Source organism: Antechinus flavipes, chromosome 1 (genome assembly GCF_016432865.1).
Source record: "Antechinus flavipes isolate AdamAnt ecotype Samford, QLD, Australia chromosome 1, AdamAnt_v2, whole genome shotgun sequence".
NCBI lineage: Eukaryota > Metazoa > Chordata > Mammalia > Dasyuromorphia > Dasyuridae > Antechinus > Antechinus flavipes.
Genome location: NC_067398.1, coordinates 308,976,013 through 308,997,266, shown reverse-complemented (window position 1 = coordinate 308,997,266; position 21,254 = coordinate 308,976,013). Strand labels below are relative to the sequence as shown.

The following is a 21,254-nucleotide window of genomic DNA, read 5'->3' as shown; positions in this document are numbered from 1 at the left end:
AAAGAAATATATCGTCCAATCTGACCTGATTATCTGGCAGATGAAGAAAATAAGGCCCAGAGAAATGATGCTTGTAAGAGTTCAGATAAATGATATATTGTGAATGTGGAGCAGATATCAGCAGATGAACAGGACTGGGCAAAAGGTGCTGGAGAAGTTTTTCTGCTTTCCTTCTCAAAAATTTCCAAAGACTCCTGTCATCCTGGAGAGATAAACCTTTCAACCTCGAATCCAAAGCCTCTCCCAGTCTGGTTCATTTTTAATCCCCAAAAGGACAAATAATAAATGTGTACTGTGTTGGGCTGGCATGGGGGAGGAGAGGGGAAATATTCTTTCTTAACTTTCCAAGCATTTGTTTAGCAGTGTCCTTGTTTTTCCGCCTTCTGTACCTGCTTGGATGTGGTATGTCTGAGGCAAGCCCCATCTGTTGTGTCTGGCAGGGATACAAGGCTGCTGTTACTTAGTTACTCATATAAAGGGGGTGAGGGTGGAGAATTTAGTGGGAAGTTTTATAGCTCTAACTATACCAGGCTGCAGAACAGAAATATGACCAGGTCCAAGTATCTTAAGCCGGAACAGAATTCAAGTTAATTCAAATGGCATTTTTGTTGTTGTTGTTGTTGTTGAAGCAATTGGGGTTAAGTGACTTGCCCAGGATCACAGAGCCAATAAGTGTCTCTGAACTCAGGTCCTCTTGGCTGGGCCATGGAGCTGCTCCAATTCAAATGTTTTAATGAGTACTGCCATGTCCTGAGCATTGGACTAGAGCAGGGAAAAACACTCCTTGGGCAGGCATCAAAGGCTCTCCACAATTTAACACCAATCTACCTTGTACCTTTATTGGAGGTACTTTATTGGAGGTATTCAACTTCTATCTAACCTAACTAGATAATTACTGCCCCCATTTTCCTGACTCTTAGCCTTTCCTGACTTATCCCTATGCCCGGGATGCCCTCAATGCCTTATTTCCTTTTAAAAATCCTTATTCCTTAACCAAAACCCAAACTGTATCCTTTGTGATTCCTTCCTTGATGCCTCAGGAAACATGATGTTGTGGGTAAAGTGCCAGACCTAATGTCAAGCTGACTTGAATTCACATGTGATCTCAAGTACTTTCTAGCTGTGAAGATCTTGGGCCATTCATTTAATCTCTTAAATGTCTTAGTTTATCTGCAGAATGAAAAGGATGGATTTAATGACTGCAGTCTAGTAACTTCACCAAGTTATCAATAAGTTCCATTGAAATAATGGAAATAATGTATGGAATACACTTTGCAAATTTTGAAGTCTTACATAAATGTTAATTATTATACATTTTTGTATTCTAAATTTAACAAACATCTAATAAAAAGTATTTTATATACATAATGGAAACCATAAATATTATGCAATCAGCTATTATTTATCTTTAGTGCCTCTTGTATATAGTAGGCATTTAACAACAAATTTTTGTTGAGAGAATAAATGAACACAAAATGAATGAAGTATGTGATAAAAGTACTTATCTATTTGGATGGAAAATCCAAATCTTAATTTAGAGAGAAAACTATGGAGACTGAATGAAGACCAAAGCATAGTGTTTTCATTTTTTTTTCTTCTGTTTTTTTTTTTCTTTCTCATGGTTGTCCCTTTTGTTCTGATTTTTCTCTCCCAACATGACTCATAGAAATAAGTAAAAAAAAAAAAAAGTACATATATAACATAAAAAATAAATTAAATTTTAAAAAAGTTTTTGTTTAAAGGAGTTCCTATCCTCAAATAGATTAAAGTATAGCAGATGTAATTAAAAATATTTATCACTTAAATAACTACCATCAAGTCCAAACATCTAAAGCTAAATCTCTGCACCTTTCTTTATCCCCCCATAGCTGAACCACATGGACTTAGATCCTGTGAAGAAACAGATGGATCATATGTGGAAATTTGTAAAAAAGAGCCTGATGGAAGGCCCTCGCTTTGATGCAGAAACTGCTGCTGGCTTTAGGAAGTGAGCTTCCAAAACTAGCTTCCCTTCAATCAGCTGAACTCCCTTCCCTGAGCTTTTCTATTGTCACTGGGGAAAAGGATTCCAGATCCTCCTGTCCTTGAGTTCTTCCCCACAGTAGGTTTGGAGACTGAGAGGGGACCAGAGGCAAATAAAAGAAGAGCCTGAAGACACTGGAGAGGAAAGGTTAGGGGTCACTGCAGAGGAGAAGGGTCCCTAGCAGGACAGGAAGAAGACTTGGCCAGTTATATAGTTCCTTTGCCTCTACATTTTACCTCTGTCTCCATCAGAATCATTTCTAAAGATTAAGTCATCTTATCTCCAAAAAATTCTTGTTAAAACCCAGATATGCTTTTCCTTAATGTTCCTCAAATAAGATACTCTGTTCTTCTGGGCAATTTTAATGTCTGTCCCCTATACCTGGAACATATACTCACTCTCTCTGTCTCTGTCTCTATCTGTCTGTGTGTCTGTCTCTGTCTGTCTGTGTGTCTGTCTATCTCTGTCTCTGTCTCTCTGTCTTTCTGTCTCTGTCTCTCTGTCTCTTTCTGTCTGTCTCTCTGTTTCTCTCTCTCTCTCTCTCTCTCTCTCTCTCTCTCTCTCTCTCTCTCCTTCTCTCTCTCTCGCTGTCTCTTCTTTAAGTCCCAAATAAAATCCCTTCATAGGAAGTCTTTCTCCATCCTTCTTAGTCCTAGTGCCTTCCCTTTGTTTATTATTTCCAATCTGTCCTTGTTTGTATGTAAGTTATTTGTGTATTGCCCGCCCCATTAGAGTATGAGCTTCTTGAGAGCAGAAACTGTCTTTGCCTTTTGTCACATTTTCAGCACTTGACACATGGCCTAGCATGTTTGCAGAAGATAAGTAGAAAGGAGCATCCTTGACCTATTTTATATAAGTTGGCTTTGACAACAGTACTCTGTCAGATTAACTAGCCCATATACTCAAGAATAGTGAGGTGGGGATTTTAAAGTCTTGATGAAGTAAAGGTAGGTTCAGTGACTTGCTTCATTCCCTTAATACAGTAGCCAGAGGACAATAGGTACCTATTGATCTTTAGATCCCAAACAGAGCCTCCTTGTAGGTTCTTTGAGTCTGACCTACAATGTAGCCATCTCTTAAGGAGACCCCAGAGAACACTAACTCTTCCTCCCAATTATACTCTCTGGGGCACCTTTCTTAGTGGGTTCGTGAAGCTGATCACAACTTGCTTGGGGCGGGTGTCTCTTTCAGGCAACTCTTTGATCGGATGAAATGCATTTCTTGTGACAGGCCTGTGAACGTCATGACAAGCCCGTGAGTACCACCCTCCAAGGTTTGCTGCAATTCAATATTTCCAACTGTGTCTTATTAAACCCTGCTGTTCCATGTAATGTGAATAGGGTTTCTATGAGAAAATGCCTTTACTAGCAATATTTTCCAATCCAAAATGCCAAATAGGAAATTAAATATGCATAAAATGTCACCTTTTTTGCCTATAAAAATAAAATTCAGCTTCCTCTGTTTTGCATCAGTCTTGACCAGATCCTCTCCCTCTTTAGTCCCTATCCTTCAGACCTCCAGAAACACTACTTATTTGTTTTGTCAATAGATTTCAAGCTCAAACGTGTTTTAGCTCAATCAATTTGAGTCATAATTCCTCCTTCATGAAAGTCCCTTCCCACCAGGGGGCACCATTTCACATGGTTTTCTCTGCAGATTCCCAGATAGCTTTTCCCTGAAGATCTAGTTATCAATAATAATACCTTGCTTTTGTAGGATACTCTTTATTTCCAAAGAACTTAATTCTCATTCCAATGCTCTGAGTTAAATCCCACAGAGATGATCATCTGAGAAACTGAAGAACCCAGTCCCAGAGAAGTTAAATGATTTACCAGCTAATTAGTGACAAAGCTGGAAGAAAGCCCGGGTCTTTCAACTTCTGGGTCCCTGCTTTCCAGTATTCTATTCAAGCTCATGTCTCCTGAGTAATTTTAGCTTCTAGGGATTAACATAAAAGATAGGAAAAAATAAATGCTCCCCGGCCTCATAGCGTTTTTGTTGTGGTTCTGTCATTTTTTTGGTCATCCAACTCTTCATGACCCCATTTTGGGGTTTTGTTGGTAGAGATACTGAATTGGTTTGCCGTTTCCTTCTCTAGCTAATTTTACAGTTGTGAAAACTGAGGCAAACAGAATTGAGAGACCTGCCCAGGGTCGTACATCTAGTAAGTGATGTCAGAAATGAACTCACAAATGAGTCCTCTAGATTTCATGCCCAATGCTCCATTGACTGCTCTAGCTGCTCTATTTACAGCACAGAGAAATCTTATTCTGGGAAAGCTGTCCATAGGACTTTTGGTTACTCATCAAATGGACATCTTAAATTGAAGAGGATTGTAAAAATCTAATCAGATCTGATTATGAATTTATCTTCTCCATTCTAATCTATGAAATCTTCATTGAAAAGATGGATTCCCAACACTATTTCTCTCCCTCCCCATCTCTTTCTCATAATAATAGGTATTTTGCTGAGGATTTCTGTTTATTTCTCTGTTCTCCTCTTTAACAGACAGTTGATTAGTATCCGGAATTTAGACATGAGCCACTATGCCAGGCCAGTCAGTGCAAACAGCTATGACTATCTAAAAGAGCGAAAATTAAGGTGAGTGGTAATAAGTTATGGTGCTCCACACCCCCATTTCCCCAGACCTCTGGGACATGGACAGGACTTAGTGGGTCTTCAGGCCATACTCTTCCTTCTAATCACTCACCCCTGGAAGAATCCTGGGTACCTAATCTTACTCTATAGAGCTTAAGGAGAACACTATCTCTATGCAGTTCTATAGGACTTAAGGTTGAACTATTCCTACAAGGTGTGTGGCCCACAAATGACTCAGAAACTTATGCTTTTCTGGGGGGGGGGGAGGAAGAGAGGAAAGTGTGAATGAATGAATGAAATGTGGGGACTGAACACTGACTGTTGCCTCCAATTCTATTTCTACCCCACACTATTTCCAAAGACCCAAATCACTAAGAACTCAAAGTCCCATCGAGTGGCCTGACATCATTGGAATTTTTCACCATTTAGGTGAAGATGTCTGATCCTGCTGGGACATAATTTGATAACAATAACCCTGTGTTTTCTGTCTCGGAGGAAAAAAACCCAACAACAACATACTTTGACTTGTTTGAACGTGCCAAACCCCACACAATCTGGTTTCCACGTCTATTGCTCTAATGAAGCTGCCCTCTGGAAGGTCAATATTAGCTACCCAATCACCAGATTTCTATTTACATTCTTCAGCCTCCTTAACCTCATGCAGCATTTAATACTGCCAATCATCTCTCTTCTACAGGATATTCTCTCCTCCCTAGCTTCATAAATATTGCACTTTCCTTTTCTTTCTCCTACATCCTTTTAAATTATTATAAACTTAACATTTTCATGTACAAAGAACAATAAAAAGAGACATGCCATCATGAACCCCTATTATATACAACTTGACTTTTTAACACAGTAATATCAATGCTGTGCTACTTGTCTGACCTTCTGCCCTTTTCTGTGTATTTAAAAAAAATTGATTGACATTGTTCCTTTTTTTTTTTGCATTACAAACACTATTCCCCTCAAAAGTTTTCTTTTATTCTTCTACCACAAATAGAAATTCTCCCTGGTAACAAAAAAATATAGCCAAGCAAAACAAATTTACATATTGGCTGGGTCTGAAAATTTATGTTTTGCTCTGTATCATCTCTCTGTTGAGCTCCTCTGACTCTTCTAAATATGTTTCTATCTCCTTAAGATCATAGGTTTAGAACTGGAGGGACTTTGGAGATCATCTTTTTCAACTCCTTCATTTTACAGACAAGGAAACTGAGACCCAAAGAAGTCCATTGATTAAAGTCACACAGGTTGCAAAGTTGGGATTTGAACCTAGGTTTCCAATGCCTTTTTCACTCTGTCATACTGTCATTTATTGGTTCCTCATCCTTTCCCTTGCCTTTCAAAGTGTTTCCCAAGATTCCATCCTTGACTTTGTTGAGAACAACAGTTTCTTCCTTGGGAATTTATTTATACATTTATACAGAATGTCCCAAATCTCTATCACCAGCTCTTTTCTGAATTCCCCACTCACATTACCAGACGCCTCCAGCATAGTTCCATTTGGATTCTATGTGTTTGGAACCAAGTTTATGATTATTTTTCCACGTAAACTTTCTCCTCCTTTATGTCTTCATTATTTCTGCATTACTATTCATCAATCTCATGTTCTGAGTGTTAGAATTCTTTTGATGCTTCCTCATCCCCTCATCTCTCCTATCCATTCCTCTGTAAATCTTATTGATGTTATCTCCACCACATCACTTATATATGTCTCCTCTTTATTTCCCCTGTCACCATCCTGGCTCAGAATCTCATTAAAATTATAGACTGAATGATGGATGGGAACTTGGAAGCTACTGAGGCTAAATCCCTCATTTGACAGATAAGAAAATGTGACTGAGAAATATTAAGTTATTTGCTCAAGATCATACTGAGAGTAAATGGCAGGGCCATAATTCAGTCTTAGGATCTCTGACTCCATACCCCACTACTTCTTCCACCCATTTTCTTCTCTCACTGGCTTCCTACTACTTACAAAGCAAATTTCAGTCTCCTTTGCCCGATGTTCTGGGCTCTCCACAATCTGGCAGCATCCTACCTCTCCAGTCTTATTTCATCTTACTGCTTCTGAAGCATTCCTTCCTGACTGAGACCTTCTGTCTGTCTCACAAATACATTCTACACTAGGGGCAGCTAGGTGGTACAGTGGATAGAGCACTAGCCCTGAGTTCAAATTTTGCCTCAGACACTTACAATCTGGGTGACCCTGGACAAGTCACTTAAGCCTAATTACATCTCTAAAAAAACAAATAAAACAGCAACAATTAATACATGCATATTAACACTCACATATTCTGCACTTTTCCCTCTTCTCTACTTTAGTTCTTTCTGTTCCAGACATCAAGAATGTCTGCTTGTTGAATTCCAATCCACTCTTGAGAGCATAACATAAATGCTCTCTTCTTTGGGAAATCCTCTTTGACTTCCTAATTTCGCATATAGTGTTTCCCTTTACACTTTTTTAAAATTATATTTTATTTCTTTCAGTCACTGAAAATCTACCTTCTACAGGCAGCTAGGTGCTGTGGATAGAGCATCAGCCCTGAAGTCAGGAGGATCTGAGTTCAAATTTGACCTCAGACATTTAATACTTCCTAGCTATGTGACCCTAGGCAAGTTGCTTAACCCAATGGCAAAGAAGAAGAAGAAGAAGAAGAAGAAGAAGAAGAAGAAGAAGAAGAAGAAGAAGAAGAAGAAGAAGAAGAAGAAGAAGAAGAAGAAGAAAGAAGAAGAAGAAGAAGAAGAAGAAGAAGAAGAAGAAGAAGAAGAAGAAGAAGAAGAAGAAGAAGAAGAAGAGAAGAAGAAGAAGAAGGAAGAAGAAGAAAAGAAGAAGGAAGAAGAAGAAGAAGAAGAAGAAGAAGAAGAAGAAGAAGAAGGAAGAAGAAGAAGAAAAGAAGAAGGAAGAAGAAGAAAAGAAGAAGAAGGAAGAAGAAGAAAAGAAGAAGAAGGAAGAAGAAAAAGAAAAGAAGAAGAAGGAAGAAGAAGAGAAAAGAAGAAGAAGGAAGAAGAAGAAGAAAAGAAGAAGAAAACCTACCTTGTCTCTCTGGGAAGCCTTTCCTGACCTCATTTCTTGTATAATGTTTTCTCTCCCAACACTTTTCAAAAATTAAATGTTATTTCTTTCAGTCAATAATAAACTATCTTCTCTCCCACTGAGAAAGAAAGAAAAATAATCCTTGTTACAAAGATGTATAGTCAAGCAAAACAAATTCCCAAATTGTTTATCTCCCCCTTCCAAAAAAAAACAAACCCAAACCCACTAACATCCTATGTCTTAATCTCTGTTCTGGATCCATCTCCTGTCTATCATGAAGAGTATAGTATATTTCATCCTGAATCCTCTGAAATCCTTGCTAGCTGTTGCATAATCAAAGTTCCCAAATCTTTCACAGATATTTGTCTTTAGAGTATTGTTACTGTATAAATTGTTCTAGTTCTGTTCACTGTACTCTGCATCAGTTCATTCAACTTTTTATAGGTTTTTCTGAAACCTTCTTCTTCATCATTTTTTTAAAATAACTTTTTATTGATAGAACCCATGCCAGGGTAATTTTTTACAGCATTATCCCTTGCACACACTTCTGTTCCAATTTTTCCCCTCCCTCCCTCCACCCCCTCCCCCAGATGGCAAGCAGTCCTTTACATGTTAAATAGGTTACAGTATATCCTGGATACAATATATGTGTGCAGAACTGAACAGTTCTCTTGTTGCACAGGGAGAATTGGATTCAGAAAGTAGAAATAACCTGGGAAGAAAAACAAAAATGCAAGCAGTTTATATTCATTTCCCAGTGTTCTTTCTTTGGGTGTAGCTGCTTCTGTCCATCCTTGATCAATTAAACCTGAATTAGCTCTCTTTATCGAAGAGATCCACTTCCATCAGAATACATCCTCAAACAGTATCGTTGTTGGGGTATATAATGATCTCCTGGTTCTGCTCATTTCACTTAGCACTCTTCATCATTTCTTACAACACAGCATTATTTCATCACATTCATGTACTCTAAATTGCTCAGCAACATATAGTGCTTTGTTTCAACATTATATATTTGGAATACATTATTGTGTGTTCTAAATATGTGTATATGTTTCTCATACCCCTAGTAGATTTTAAGCTTCATGAAAGCAGGGACCATGTTTTACCTAAATTATGTCCCTCCCCAGGTGTCTAGTATACCATCCTGCATACAATAGAAATTTAATTAATCCTTTTAAAATTGAATTGAACAACAATGGACTTGTAGTTTGAACTGAGTAATCTATATCCCTGGTATGGTCCCCACTATGACCAAACATGTTCAAGTGTGAGACAGCTTTGTGAAATGGTGAATCAGGGATGGGGGTACAGCTTGTAACCATAGAACATCTATTTTTTCTCCACTGTACATTAACTGACCCCCATGAAACTATAACCTGAGCAGCAATTTATTTACCCAACTGAGCTCCCTGATCCATTCCTGGTTCCCAACTAGAGAAGAAACTAAAACTATCCATATCCTTGTTATACCTTACCACTCTATACTTTCCCTTCTTCTTTTCCTGCCTTGTGGTTCCCTCCTCCCCCAAATCTCCATATGATAATGTGAAAATGATGATGATATAATCACTTATATTTATTTAGCTCTTTACAGTTGGCAAAAAGACTACTCTGTCAGGTAGGTCAGGCAACTATTATTATCTCTATTTTACAGATGAGAAAACTGAGTTTAAGTGACTTGTCTATGGTCACACAATAAGTAAGTGTCAGAACTAAAACTCAAAACCACATCTTCTGATTCATAAGCACAGTGCTTTTCCTAATATGCCACAGTGGATAAGAAAAAGCAGAGATCCCAAACAAAAAGCATGAGAGGCAGCCAAATAACATCTCCCCAACTATCACCTCCAAAAACATCCTTCTCTACAGTAATTCTGATGAAAATGTCTCCAAAGACTGAAAGCTGCAGCTTGAAGAAAAGCAAACCTTTCTGTTTTAGTCCAGTTACTTTTGTACCAGAGACTTTTTTAAGCCCAGTCTAATAATTTTCTCACACATTCTGAACCACCAACCTGAGTGGTTCTAATCTCCATCAGCCCTTCCCTTGCCAGGCTGCCTGATGCATCAGGACCCAATATGACCTCCTGAGGTGCAGTCTGAGTTGGGAAGGAACTTGGTCTCCTCCTCACACCAGCCACCTTTTCCCAGGGAACAGCAAAAAATGCAGCAGCTACAACCAATGCAACAAATGACTAATACACCTGAAAAGGGGGATATGCCCACAGATGGCCAGGCACGTTTGGATAACAATTCAAGTCTGAAGCGAATCGTGAAGATGCCCAACGTCAGCACCATTCACCCATATGGGGATCCATCCGTGTTTCCTCCTCCGAATGTGAGTAGAGCCTGCTTTTGGTTCATCAGTTTCCAGATGGAAGATTTCTATTTGGGATCCTGGGATGGGGATGGGTGCATGGCTCAATCCCTCTCCTCCTGTACTTAGACTTATCCCAGCTTTAGCAGTTAATAGAAAGAAGGTTCCATTCCAGGGCCTGTGAGGGAACTGAGACCTTGGGTAGTAAGAGAGGAGGAAATAAACTGGAATTGGGAGTAAAGTATATCTGGAAAGAGGAAAACTGAGCAGCCTTTGAAGGCAAAAGGAAAACAGTAAGGAATCATCCCCTTCCTCTCTTCCCCTAAAGGGATTGAGTTATAACCCAGGGTCCGGGAACGGGCTGTCTCTTTCTCCCCAGAGTGAAGTGAACATACTGGGAGTGGATGGGAATTTGTATAAAGGCAGAATGGGGCTTCGTGGTACTCCACGTTCCTTTATGACTGAGAAGGACCTGGCAGGTAGGACTTGTGAAATCTCACCTTTCTTTTCACTCATGTACTTTTGGGCTGACTAGCTCCAAACAACTCTGTTAACTCTGATATCTGTAATAAGGAAGTAACCTGGCATAGGTCCTTCCATCTAGAGCCCCAATCTGGGGCGTTATCAAAGATGCAATATTGGTGCGATTTTCACGTCCAGGTTTGTCCTCACAAAGCAGAGGTGGAGAACAACGGGTATTACATAGACTGTCAGTTGATATGTGGTTTTGTCATGCTGACTGATTTCTTTTCTTTCTTTTTAATTCTTTGTTAGAAGGGATGACATGTTGGAGAGGAGAAGGGGAAGGCACATGTTAAGAAATGAAGATGATATAAATATTGAAGCTACTAATAAAAATAATAAATAAATAAAGAGATGGCATGCTATAGTAGAGAGAGCACTCTGTTTTAACTCGAGTAATTTGGATCAAATCTGCTGTATTTGCCATTTATTATCTGTATTAATTTGGGAAACTCAGAATTTTTCTCAGCCCTTTTTTCCCCTCACTTATGAAATGGAGTGACTGTGATGATCAATTAAGATGTATAGTGCTTTGAAGACCTTAAAACATTATATAAATATTATTTATAGGATAATGCAGTACTTGAATACAGTACCAAGGTGTCAACATCTTTGAGCATTAGAGATCTTTTCCATCTTGCCAGGGACCCAAGCCTCAGGAGGAGCACAGTAAGATTCACTAATAGAAAGCAGGGTACAATAGGTGGAGTGCTGAGTTTTAATTTGGAGGTCCTAGGTTCAGATTGTAGCCTCTGCCTCTGCTATTTAGGTTTATATGATTTAGAGCTGGAGAAGACCTTTAAGGCCAAATAGTTCAACACTTCCATTTGAGCATATCATTTAACTTCTCTGGATCACTCACTAATTTAAGTTTAATTTGTAAAATGAGTGGGATAGGACTAGAATGTCCTCTAAGATCCTTTCCAACATTAAATCTTTGACCTGTATGCAGACAAAAGGAAATGTTTTCATAAGCTTTTGAGCTATTAAAGTATAAAACTGCACTAAAGATTTTTGGGGCACCCAGTATAAATTGTTGGAGGAGCTTCCTTGGAGGCTGGATTTTCAAGTGATGTTACTCTGGTGGCAGTTGAGGTTTGCCCCATTTAGTAGTGACCCATGGCTAGCTCCATCTTGGTTGGGAAGTAGGTGATCACCAACACTCCCAACTCAAACCAAATTCTTTGGTTTATTGCTTCAGTCATTGAGTCACTAGTTGGTCCTCAGTCTAGTAGTAGGTAATGTGGAAACTACAAAGCAGTATAAGCTATGATCCCTGCCCTCCAGAAGGTTACAGTTTAGAAAAGAACTAAACTTGGTTGGGAAGAAAAACCAGATATACAGGAAACAATTTAGTGGCAGAGAAAAGAAGCAATATATGATGGAGACATGATGGCAGTGTAAAAATGCATTGGACTTGGAGACACAGGAAATAGGTTTAAGCCTCACCTTTGTTATTACCTGTCTAGCCTTAGACAAGTTATTTAACCCCTCTGGGTATCAACTCCCCCCTTTGGAAAATGAGGGCAATTAGACAAGGTAATCTCTACAACATTTTCTAGCTGCAAATCTAGCTGATTTTATGGTCAGTTAAGTTAGTGATACAGTAAGTGCCAAAGAACTCTGGAAAAGACCACACATTCCTGGTAGATTGAGAAAGCCTTTAAGAAAGAGGATGATTGGATTTGGATAAGCTGAGAGCAGTGGGGAGGATAATAAAGGATGGATAGAATGGAGTGAGCAAAGATAGAGAGTAGGAAATAAACATTTCTTGTGTAGGAGACCCCTTTGATTCAAGGCAAGAACACATATAGAGAGGAAATAGGAGATGCAGTTGTACTCTGTTATCTCAGAGCTCTGACAGGGGAGCAACCAGGCAAAAGTCTAGGGCAACGCACGGCTGTGTTAAATATTGCTTTGGCCATGCCCTGGGAGTGGGAGAAGGGACCTCCATGGACAGGAAGAAATCTGAGAGAAATCTCACCACATTCTCATTTGCTTACCCCTTCCTTCACTTCTCTCCCCTTAGGATTAAGGGTTCCAAAACCACCACCATCCCGCAAAGTATCTGAGTATACCAATATCTCTAATGTCCTCTACCCTGGTAAGTATTCACCTAATCCCTTCTCTCCTAAATGCCTAATCTCTGGACTGTTCTTTCTAGTTCCAAATCTATTCCTCATTACACCTCTTATCCAGAGGGCTTCTTTTGAGGTTCTAGCTTCTCCTATTTTCCTCCTACTCTAACCTTCTCTCCAGAGGAGAGGAACCATATATCTTGGAAGGGACAAAGAATGTCTCCTTGATTTTGGTTTCCTTCTGGGAGTATAATTCCAGGACAATTTTGGAGTGCTGAGGAAAAGTAGACCTCTCAAATTCTCTGTCTCACTCTCCCCTAAAAATAGGGCCATTCCCATTCTTCTTCAGGACATTCCAAACAATCTTAACTGTCCCAAAGGCTCTATGATTCTCTCCTTCAGCTGTGGGTAAACCTAAGGGAGAAGAGTCAGGAAGAAAAGCACAAAATAGCCTAAGGTATAGGGGCTGAAGTACTTGAAAGGCATATTCCATGATGGAAAGCGATTCAGATTTTATTGTATGTAATGAAAAGTGGCAGGGCAGCTAGGTGGTGAAGAGGAGAGAGAGCTGGGTCTAGAATCGAGAAGACTCCTCTTCCTGAGTTCAAATCTGGCCTCAGACACTAGCTGTGTGACCCTGGGTCATTTAATCTTGTTTGCCTCAATTTCCTCATCTGTAAAATGAGCTGAAGAAGGAAATGGCAAACCATTCTAGTACCTTTGCAAAGAAAATACTAAATGGGGTCATGAAGATTCAGTCACAACTGAAATACGGAATAACACCAAGAGATAGGTATGATATGCCCTATCTGGGAAACAAATACACTGACTTCCTAGCCCCAAGCAAATCATTTAACCTTTTAATGATCTAAGCTAGTAGTATCAAATTTATAGAGAAACTGAGTTCATAACACCATACATAAGGATTCTTGGGTAAGGCACACTGACTTAGAAAACCACGTATAAACATTAACTACATTCTACTGTATTTTTATTATTTTAGACTTTAATCTGGATGGGCCACTTGGACTTGTCTGCAAGAATGTGTGTTTGATCCCTCTGTTCTAGGCAATTCTCTGATTTTGACTTGCATTGGGTGAGAGAGTTTCCTGAATATAGGAAGTTCCCTATACCAGTGAAATCAGAGGTCCTCTCCCTATCTCCCAATCCTACATGCAACTAGGTGCTGTAGTATATAGAGCTCTGGACTTGGAATTCAGAAGTCCTGATTTGAATATTATCTCAGACACTGTAGCTGTATGGTACTAAGTAGATCACTTAGGCACTTCTCAGCCAAAATTTTCTCATCTATTAAATGGGGATAATAAGATGATTACCCTTAAAGGGTCACTGTGAGAGTCACATACAAATATTGTATGTAAAGTGCTTTGTAAACTTAAAATATATAAGCATTGTCATCATTATTATCAATTTACCTGTACTTCATTTAATAGCAAAAAGTCTAGAACCCCTCAGCTTTTCTGCTGTCCTTGGTACCATCATCCTGCAATAGCAGATTGGATGAGGTTCTCCTTGAAAACTTAGGCAGGTGACAGCTAAGTAGTGTGATAGATAGAGAACTGGTCTTGGAATCAGGAGAGTCTGAGGTCAACTTCAGCTTAGATATTTACTAGATGTGTGATCCCGGGCAAAATCACTTAACCCTGATTGCCTTAAAAAACAAAAAGCTTGGAAAGGACTCACCTTAACCATAGCTACAAAGGTGGCCCTTACTTTTCCACTCCTGACTGTTCCACTCCTAAACATTGCTTCCCAGAATCCCAAGAGGAGGAACATGAAGTAGCAGAAAGAACCTCAACCTAAGGGTCAGGAGATGTAGCAGATCCCTCAGGTTGCCTTGAACAAGCCAGCCATTCTTTCTGGCACTCAGATTCTTCCTTGATGAAAAAGAGCTAATAATCCATCCCACTGGCCTCACAGGATACTGTGATGATCAGCTGAGAAAATATATGTGGAAACACTCTGGAGAAAAGCAAGCTTTCAGGGGCTAGGGAAATCTTTTGTTCCATTACAGCCTCACGCCCCAGAACCAGCCTGACTGCCCAGGTCCTGCAGCAGTTTTCGCAGCCCATGATGCCTTCAGGAATTCTCCAGCATTCACCATCTTCTGCCAACTTATCTCCAAAACTATCCAGCACCTATAACAGGCCTACTACCAAAACAACCATTAGTGGTGGCCCATTCACCAGCAAGTCCGGCAAGTCCGGCAAGTCCGGCAAGTCCGGCAAGTCTGGCTCTGCTTCTTTGCCTACCGGCGGTCTCAATCCCAATTCACGAGAAGAGGGAACCAACATGTGAGCCCCTTCCACTCCCCCTTTCCACTGGAGTGCCCCTCCCTCTCCCATTCAGAAGCCTTCCACTTATAGCTCATTCCCTAAAAAAACTCTTTCTGATAATGGATTCCATGGCCAAACAAGGCTGGATGGATTTGAAATCAAAGAACCTGGGTTTAAATCTCAACCCTGCCAATTATTACCCTATGACTTTAGGCAGATGACTTGTCTCTTTGAGCTTTAATCTCCTCATCTGTGAAATAAGGAAGTTGGATTAGCTGGGAGGGATCTTAAGATCTGGAAGAGAACTCAAAAGCCTTCTAGTCCAATCCCCTCATTTTACAAATGAGGAAGCTGAAGTCCAGAAAGCTTCACTGACATGAACAATGTCTTTTTCAGGGGTAAAATTGGAACTTGGGCCCTTAGACTTCCAATCTAGTGTTTTTTCACACTGTTCCAGCTCTTTTAAGGTTTTTCAGAGGATTTTGTACATATTTTCTCTTTTGATCCAACCTCTGTGGCCTACCAGCCAGCCAGGGGCTTCCAAACCCCTTCCAAGGCTCAGCTCTCTTATTTAGTGCCCCCGGGGGATTACGGCTCATTCTGACCCTGCCTTGAACAGCCTTTCCTTTCATTCTAGCCAAGACCCTATTCCTTCTTACAAAGTTTAGTTTCCTGTCTAAACTGTCTTGGAAGCCAGTGACTCCTGGATTCCTGGTCCCTCCTCCCCTTGCTCCTACCACAGATGAATATTTTTAGAAACTTCTACTCAGAATAAAATATAACTTTTTTTTTTTCACTCTGGATGAAGAGAAAGTATCTTGGGACCACACATTGAGGGTGTGGTTTTGCCTTCCACCATTCATGGAGTTGGGGGAGAAAAAAAGGAAGAGCCCAACAAGAGACTGGCTTCTACCCTCTCTTTAGGGCCCACCATTCTCACTGCTGCCCTCTGCTTTCCTGCCTGTCTAGACCTCTGTCACCGTGGCTTGAGGTCACTCCCCTCCCAACCCCATAGCAGATGAAAAGGCACTCTCATTATAGCCACTGGTGGGTCAAGTAAGGACATTGGTTAGAGAGTATTGTATCAAGTGGAATACTTGCTTCTTAGTCCATCTTAGGAAGGTATTGCTTTCTCAAGTCCCTCTATGTCTCTGACTAGCTGGAAAGAATAGAGGGCAAATCATCTTGAAAAAGAATAATGGGAGATAGTAGAGTATGATAGAGGTTTGACATTGGAGACCCAAAACCAACCAACCTTGCCAAATACTACCTGAATTAACTTTGAACAGGTCACTTCACCTCTCCATGGAAATGATAGTTTGAATTAGACAACTTCTCAGGTGCCTTCAGCTTAAAAATCTATGATCCTCTTACAAGAAGAGTATTTCTCTTTCTCCCCCCAAATCCCCTCTCCCCACAATTGAAACTCACATAGAGGAACCAAGGCTGGATTTCATAGGGACTAGAATTCTGCATCCACTCTTTTTTTCCTACCTAGACACATGGTTCATTCTTAGGAGCCTCACCTCTAATGAGAGAGTGGCAAGGCTCCCTTTTCTCATGTTCATCATCTTAGCAAACCTCAACTCTGGTGCTCAAGGGACAAATTTATGTACAGTTTAAGATTATAATTCACACCTAGGATTTCTCCCAAAGGAACAAAATTATACCCAATATGCAATATGAATCAGAGGATATGTAATTTATTTCTACACACAAACAGAATTTCAGACATAGGACACTACTGTGCACATATCTGACAAATAACAAGATTTTAAAATTTATAAGTACAATTACAATCCATTAGGAGATTGATATTTAAATTTCATCAAACATAAGACAGATGATTACACATTATGTATTTCACCTCATTTCTTTGACTATTTGAAATTCTCCTAATGTGTATCTGCTGGTAAAATAGTCAGACTTGGACCAATCTTCTTGTTAGAGACCAACTAAAAATGAAGTATTTGCTGGGGACTCCTCTCCTGCTGCCATTCAGCTCTGATGTGATAAGACCCAGGACTTCCAAATCTGTCCATTAGGTTGCATTTGTACTTGGATACATTCATTTTATTTTTTTTTTACTTTCAATAGTATTTTATTTTTCTAAATACATGTAGAGTTTTCAACATTCATTTTTGTAAGATTTTGTGTTCCAAATTTTTGTCCTTCCCTTCCTCCTCTTCCTTCCTTCCCAAAACAGCAAGTAATCTGATATAGGTTAAAGATATGCAGTTCTTTTAAAGATATGTCCATATTTGTCATGTACAAGAAAAAAACAAACTAAAAAACACAAGAAAACAAGGTGAAAATAGTATGCTTTGATCCACATGCTGTCTCCAAAGTTCTTTCTCTGGATGCGCATGGCATTTTCCATCATACGACATTTCAAGACAAATACCCATTTTTCCTAAGATCAGGAAAGAACAAACATAAAAAAGCAACCCAAATCCAATTTCAGACTTGCCTGAGCAGGACATGTGCTTAGATGCCAAGTGCTCACATCCACATGGATGCCAAGGTTGTGATTGGGACAAGCTGCTCCTTCCCCTAACCCCATCTTGGGAGGCAACTTAAATTAGTCCTGACACAATTCACAGCCAGAAAAGTTGAGAGTTAGTCACTCCTTTTCATTTATCCTTTAAATCATCAGCTCTTCTGGCTCCATTGTCAATCAGTAAATATTAAGCACCTACTATGTGCCAGACACTGTGCTATATACTGAGGAATTAAAGATCAGTCCCTGCTCTCAAGGAATTTTATGGTCAGATGGAGCTATAGCCAATATTGTATTTTTTATCTCAGAATGCAAGCTTTTTAGTACTGAGTCACACATCACCGGAAGAAGGCCCCTAAACTCCTATGTGATCTGAACTGGAACCAGGAATGGCAAATGTATGCACTCTTCATAGAAATAGCCCCTTTAGACCAAATCAATCTCACTATATTATGAGCCTTAATCCTTATCAGAATTACCATTCTATTAAACATCTATACAACAATCCTTTAAATCAAACAAGGCAGGAATGGATGTTATTCCCGTTTCATAACTGAAGAAAATGACCTTTGTGTTGACCAAGCTGGGGGAAGCAAAGGAGCTATGGAGAGGTAGGAAGCATCATGAAGTGTGACCCCAATACTGAGGATCATCAGTCAGATGGCAAAGGTTCAAGTCAAGTGAAGAGATAAATAGCAAACCTCCATTCAGCAGCCTGGCTATTGTAACCCATCAGTTCTAAAGAGCATTTATCCACTGATGAAAGGTGAGAGGAAAAGGATGCTATGATTATTTTATCACTATTTTTGCTGCCAGGATCAATTTGTTTTCTACCTCCTTCCATAGTTCCCTTTCTCATTTAGAACCTGACCTCTCCCCTCCTTTACCCTCCACCAACTAGTGCCCTAATGCTACCCTTAACCAACTAAAACTACTCCATCTCATTTCTCTTTATGTACATGTACTTTCTTTTCCTTTTCCCTGAGAATCTAAATTCTCAGTCTTATGTATTATTCTTTCGCTTTCTTGCTTGTAACCAGTTCTTTCATCTTTTATGGCTACTAATAAGTTAATGAATTACCTTTTCCCAATAACATGTGTATTTTGTCAGGGTCTTAAAGCCTTAATCTATATATGTGGGGAATGTGGGAATGAATTTCAAGGACTATTGTTTATTTTGTAATCCCACTCCAATCTCAAGCATGGTGCATTTTCCTATAGGACAATTCTGAGTGCTAAGGTATCTGGAGGGAAATATGACCCCCAGTCAGCTAAGTGATCTCCAGCCATCAGTGCTGTACAAGCATGGAAATACTCTGGGGAAAAAGAGTTCATAAATCAGGCAGACAGCGCATAGACTTTTGAATCTTGAGGGAGATCTCCCACAGTATTAAATATTACAAGGCTATTCATGAAAACACCCTGTGTTTGTGGATGAAGTAAAGTTAACTTGGGGGTAGGGGTTATTCCATGAACCTCTCAAATTCATCTATGAAGATAGCTACCTACTTTACTATAGCTATTGAGATAATATGTGTAAAAAATTTTTAAAGTGATAACATATGTAAAGTATTTTTTAAGCCTTACAGTTCTATATAAGCAATAAGTCAAGGCAAAAGGCTTTTATTAAACATTGTTGGCGGAACTGTGAATGGATCCAACCATTCTGGAGAGCAGTTTGGAATATGCTCAAAAAGTTATCAAACTGTGCATACCCTTTGACCCAGCAGTGTTTCTGCTGGGCTTATATTCCAAAGAGATCTTAAAGGGGGAAAGGGACCACATGTGCAAAAATATTTGTGGCAGCCCTTTTTGTAGTGGCAAGAAACCGAGTGGATGCCCATCAATTGGAGAATGGCATAAATTATAGTATATAAATGTTATGAAATAATATTGTTCTGTAAGAAACAACCAGCAGGATGATTTCAGAGAAGCCTGGAGAGACTTACATGAACTGATGCTAAATGAAATGAGCAGAACCAGGAGATCATTATCTATGGCAACAAGACTATATGATGATCAATTCTGATGGACATGGTTCTCTTCAACAATGAGATGATTCAAACCAGTTCCAATTGTTCAGTGATGAAGAGAGCCTCTATACCCAGAGAGAGGACTGTAGGCATTGAGTGTGGTTCACAACATAGCATTTTCACTCTCTTTGTTGTTGTTTGCTTGCATTTTATTTTGCTTCACTTTTTCTCTTGTGCGGCACAATAATTGTATAAATATATATGTATATATTGGATTTAACATATATTTCTACCATGTTTAACATATATTGGATTATTTGCCATCTAGGAGAGAGCATGGGGAAAGGGGGAAAAATTGGAACACAGGGTTTTGCAAAGGCTAATGTTGAAGAATTGTCCACTCATATGTTTTAAAAAATAAAAAAAGCTTTAATTTTAAAAATGTGAATGTTAAAAACTATGTATTGGGGAAAATAAAATACTATTGAAAAAATCTGGGATGTGAAAAGTGGTGCTAGGAAGGTGTGAAGATTGATTGGTCCCAGTCGTGTCCAACTCTTCATGATCTCATTTGAGATTTTTCTTGGCAAAGATGCTGGAGTGGCTTACCATTTCCTTCTGCATCTTATCTTACAAATAAGAAATTGAGGCAAACAGGGTTAAGTGACTTGCCCAGAGTCACACAGCTAATAAATGTCTGAGGCTGGATTTGAACTCAGATCCTCTTGACTTTAAGGCTAGCTCCATTGTACCACTTAGCCACCCCTGCCTGACTTGGGTCCTTCCCAAAAATGGAGACTCTAGTAGTAACTCACCAAGGGGTAAAAGGGACCAGAATGGAGAAGGGATATTCCAGGGTGAGAACACAAATCAGAAGTTCCAAGGTAAGGAGGCATGGGGATAAAGTCCAGAAAGTAAGAAGCACATCTGGAAAAGAAATGAAGATTGGTCAAAATAGAAGTCCTGGGAGGACTTTTGCAATGGGAGAAGGGGACTAGTACAGCAAGGAGAGAAATATAAATGTTGTCTATTAGTTCTAGTGGCAGTGGTTAGATGCCTTGCTGAGTACTGGCAAAAGTGCCTCATTTATGGAGACAAAGTTGACTTCTAATCAAAATGTACATGGCTATATGAAACTGGAGATACAAACACAGAATAGTCATCTTCTAAGACCTTACATATATGTACACGCATGGGAAATATATCATATACACAACTAAATAATTCTGTAAGCATTTATTAAGCACTTATGATGGACACTGTTTTAGACCCTAGGAGTACAAAAATAAAAACAAAATGATCCTTGCCCTCAAAACCCTTGTATTCTACTAGAAGGAAATACAGCATTTACACAAGTACAATTCCATAGATACTTTGTGAATACTAGGCAGTGTGTGAGGCTCCAAAGGCAAAAGTAAAACAGTTCCCGTCCTTCAGAAGCTTATATTGAAATATTTACAAAGTAACAAAGTAATTTCAAGAAGTTCCAGGGTTGGGCATCAGGAACTAGACACATATATCCAGCATGCTGATTCACCACCTTTATCATTCCACTAGGAACTCCAAAATAACTCCCCTTGAGTCTAGACCCCTGGGTAAATAAATTCCCAGCAGAACTTGGAGAGAATGCCTAGTATTAGGCATCATAGGCACAGTGGAGGTTAGGTAAAGGATTCTAGAGGCACAAAGAAGCTGGTACCAAAGAACCCAAGGCCCAAGCTCTTACTCTAATAAGTTCTCCCTTAACCTTTCAGATTTCAGACTAAATTTGGGCTGTTTATTTCTAATTATATGAAAAAAATGATCTGATATCATTATTGATTAGAGAAATGCAAATTAAGACAACTCTGAGATACCACTGCACACCTGTCAGATTGGCTAAGATGACAGGAAAAGATGATAAATG

At 39.4% G+C, this 21,254-nt stretch overlaps 1 protein-coding gene across 1 annotated transcript; it reads left to right on the top strand.

Moving 5' to 3' along the window:
- Positions 1-72: 72 nt before the first annotated feature.
- Positions 73-19,790, top strand: C1H16orf96 (chromosome 1 C16orf96 homolog). Its single transcript, XM_051964590.1, has 7 exons — positions 73-1,987; positions 3,215-3,277; positions 4,532-4,624; positions 9,813-9,999; positions 10,358-10,457; positions 12,530-12,604; positions 14,614-19,790. The coding sequence occupies exons 1-7, from the start codon at positions 1,878-1,880 to the stop codon at positions 14,895-14,897; spliced, it is 912 nt and encodes a 303-aa protein (XP_051820550.1). The 5' UTR covers positions 73-1,877; the 3' UTR covers positions 14,898-19,790.
- Positions 19,791-21,254: the final 1,464 nt, after the last annotated feature.

Coding starts and splice junctions, on each gene's coding strand:
- C1H16orf96 (XM_051964590.1), top strand. CDS start 1,878: ATGGACTTAGATCCTGTGAAGAAACAGATGGATCATATGTGGAAATTT. Junction 3,278..4,531: donor GTGAACGTCATGACAAGCCC/GTGAGTACCACC, acceptor CCTCTTTAACAG/ACAGTTGATTAGTATCCGGA. Junction 10,458..12,529: donor GACTGAGAAGGACCTGGCAG/GTAGGACTTGTG, acceptor CTCTCCCCTTAG/GATTAAGGGTTCCAAAACCA.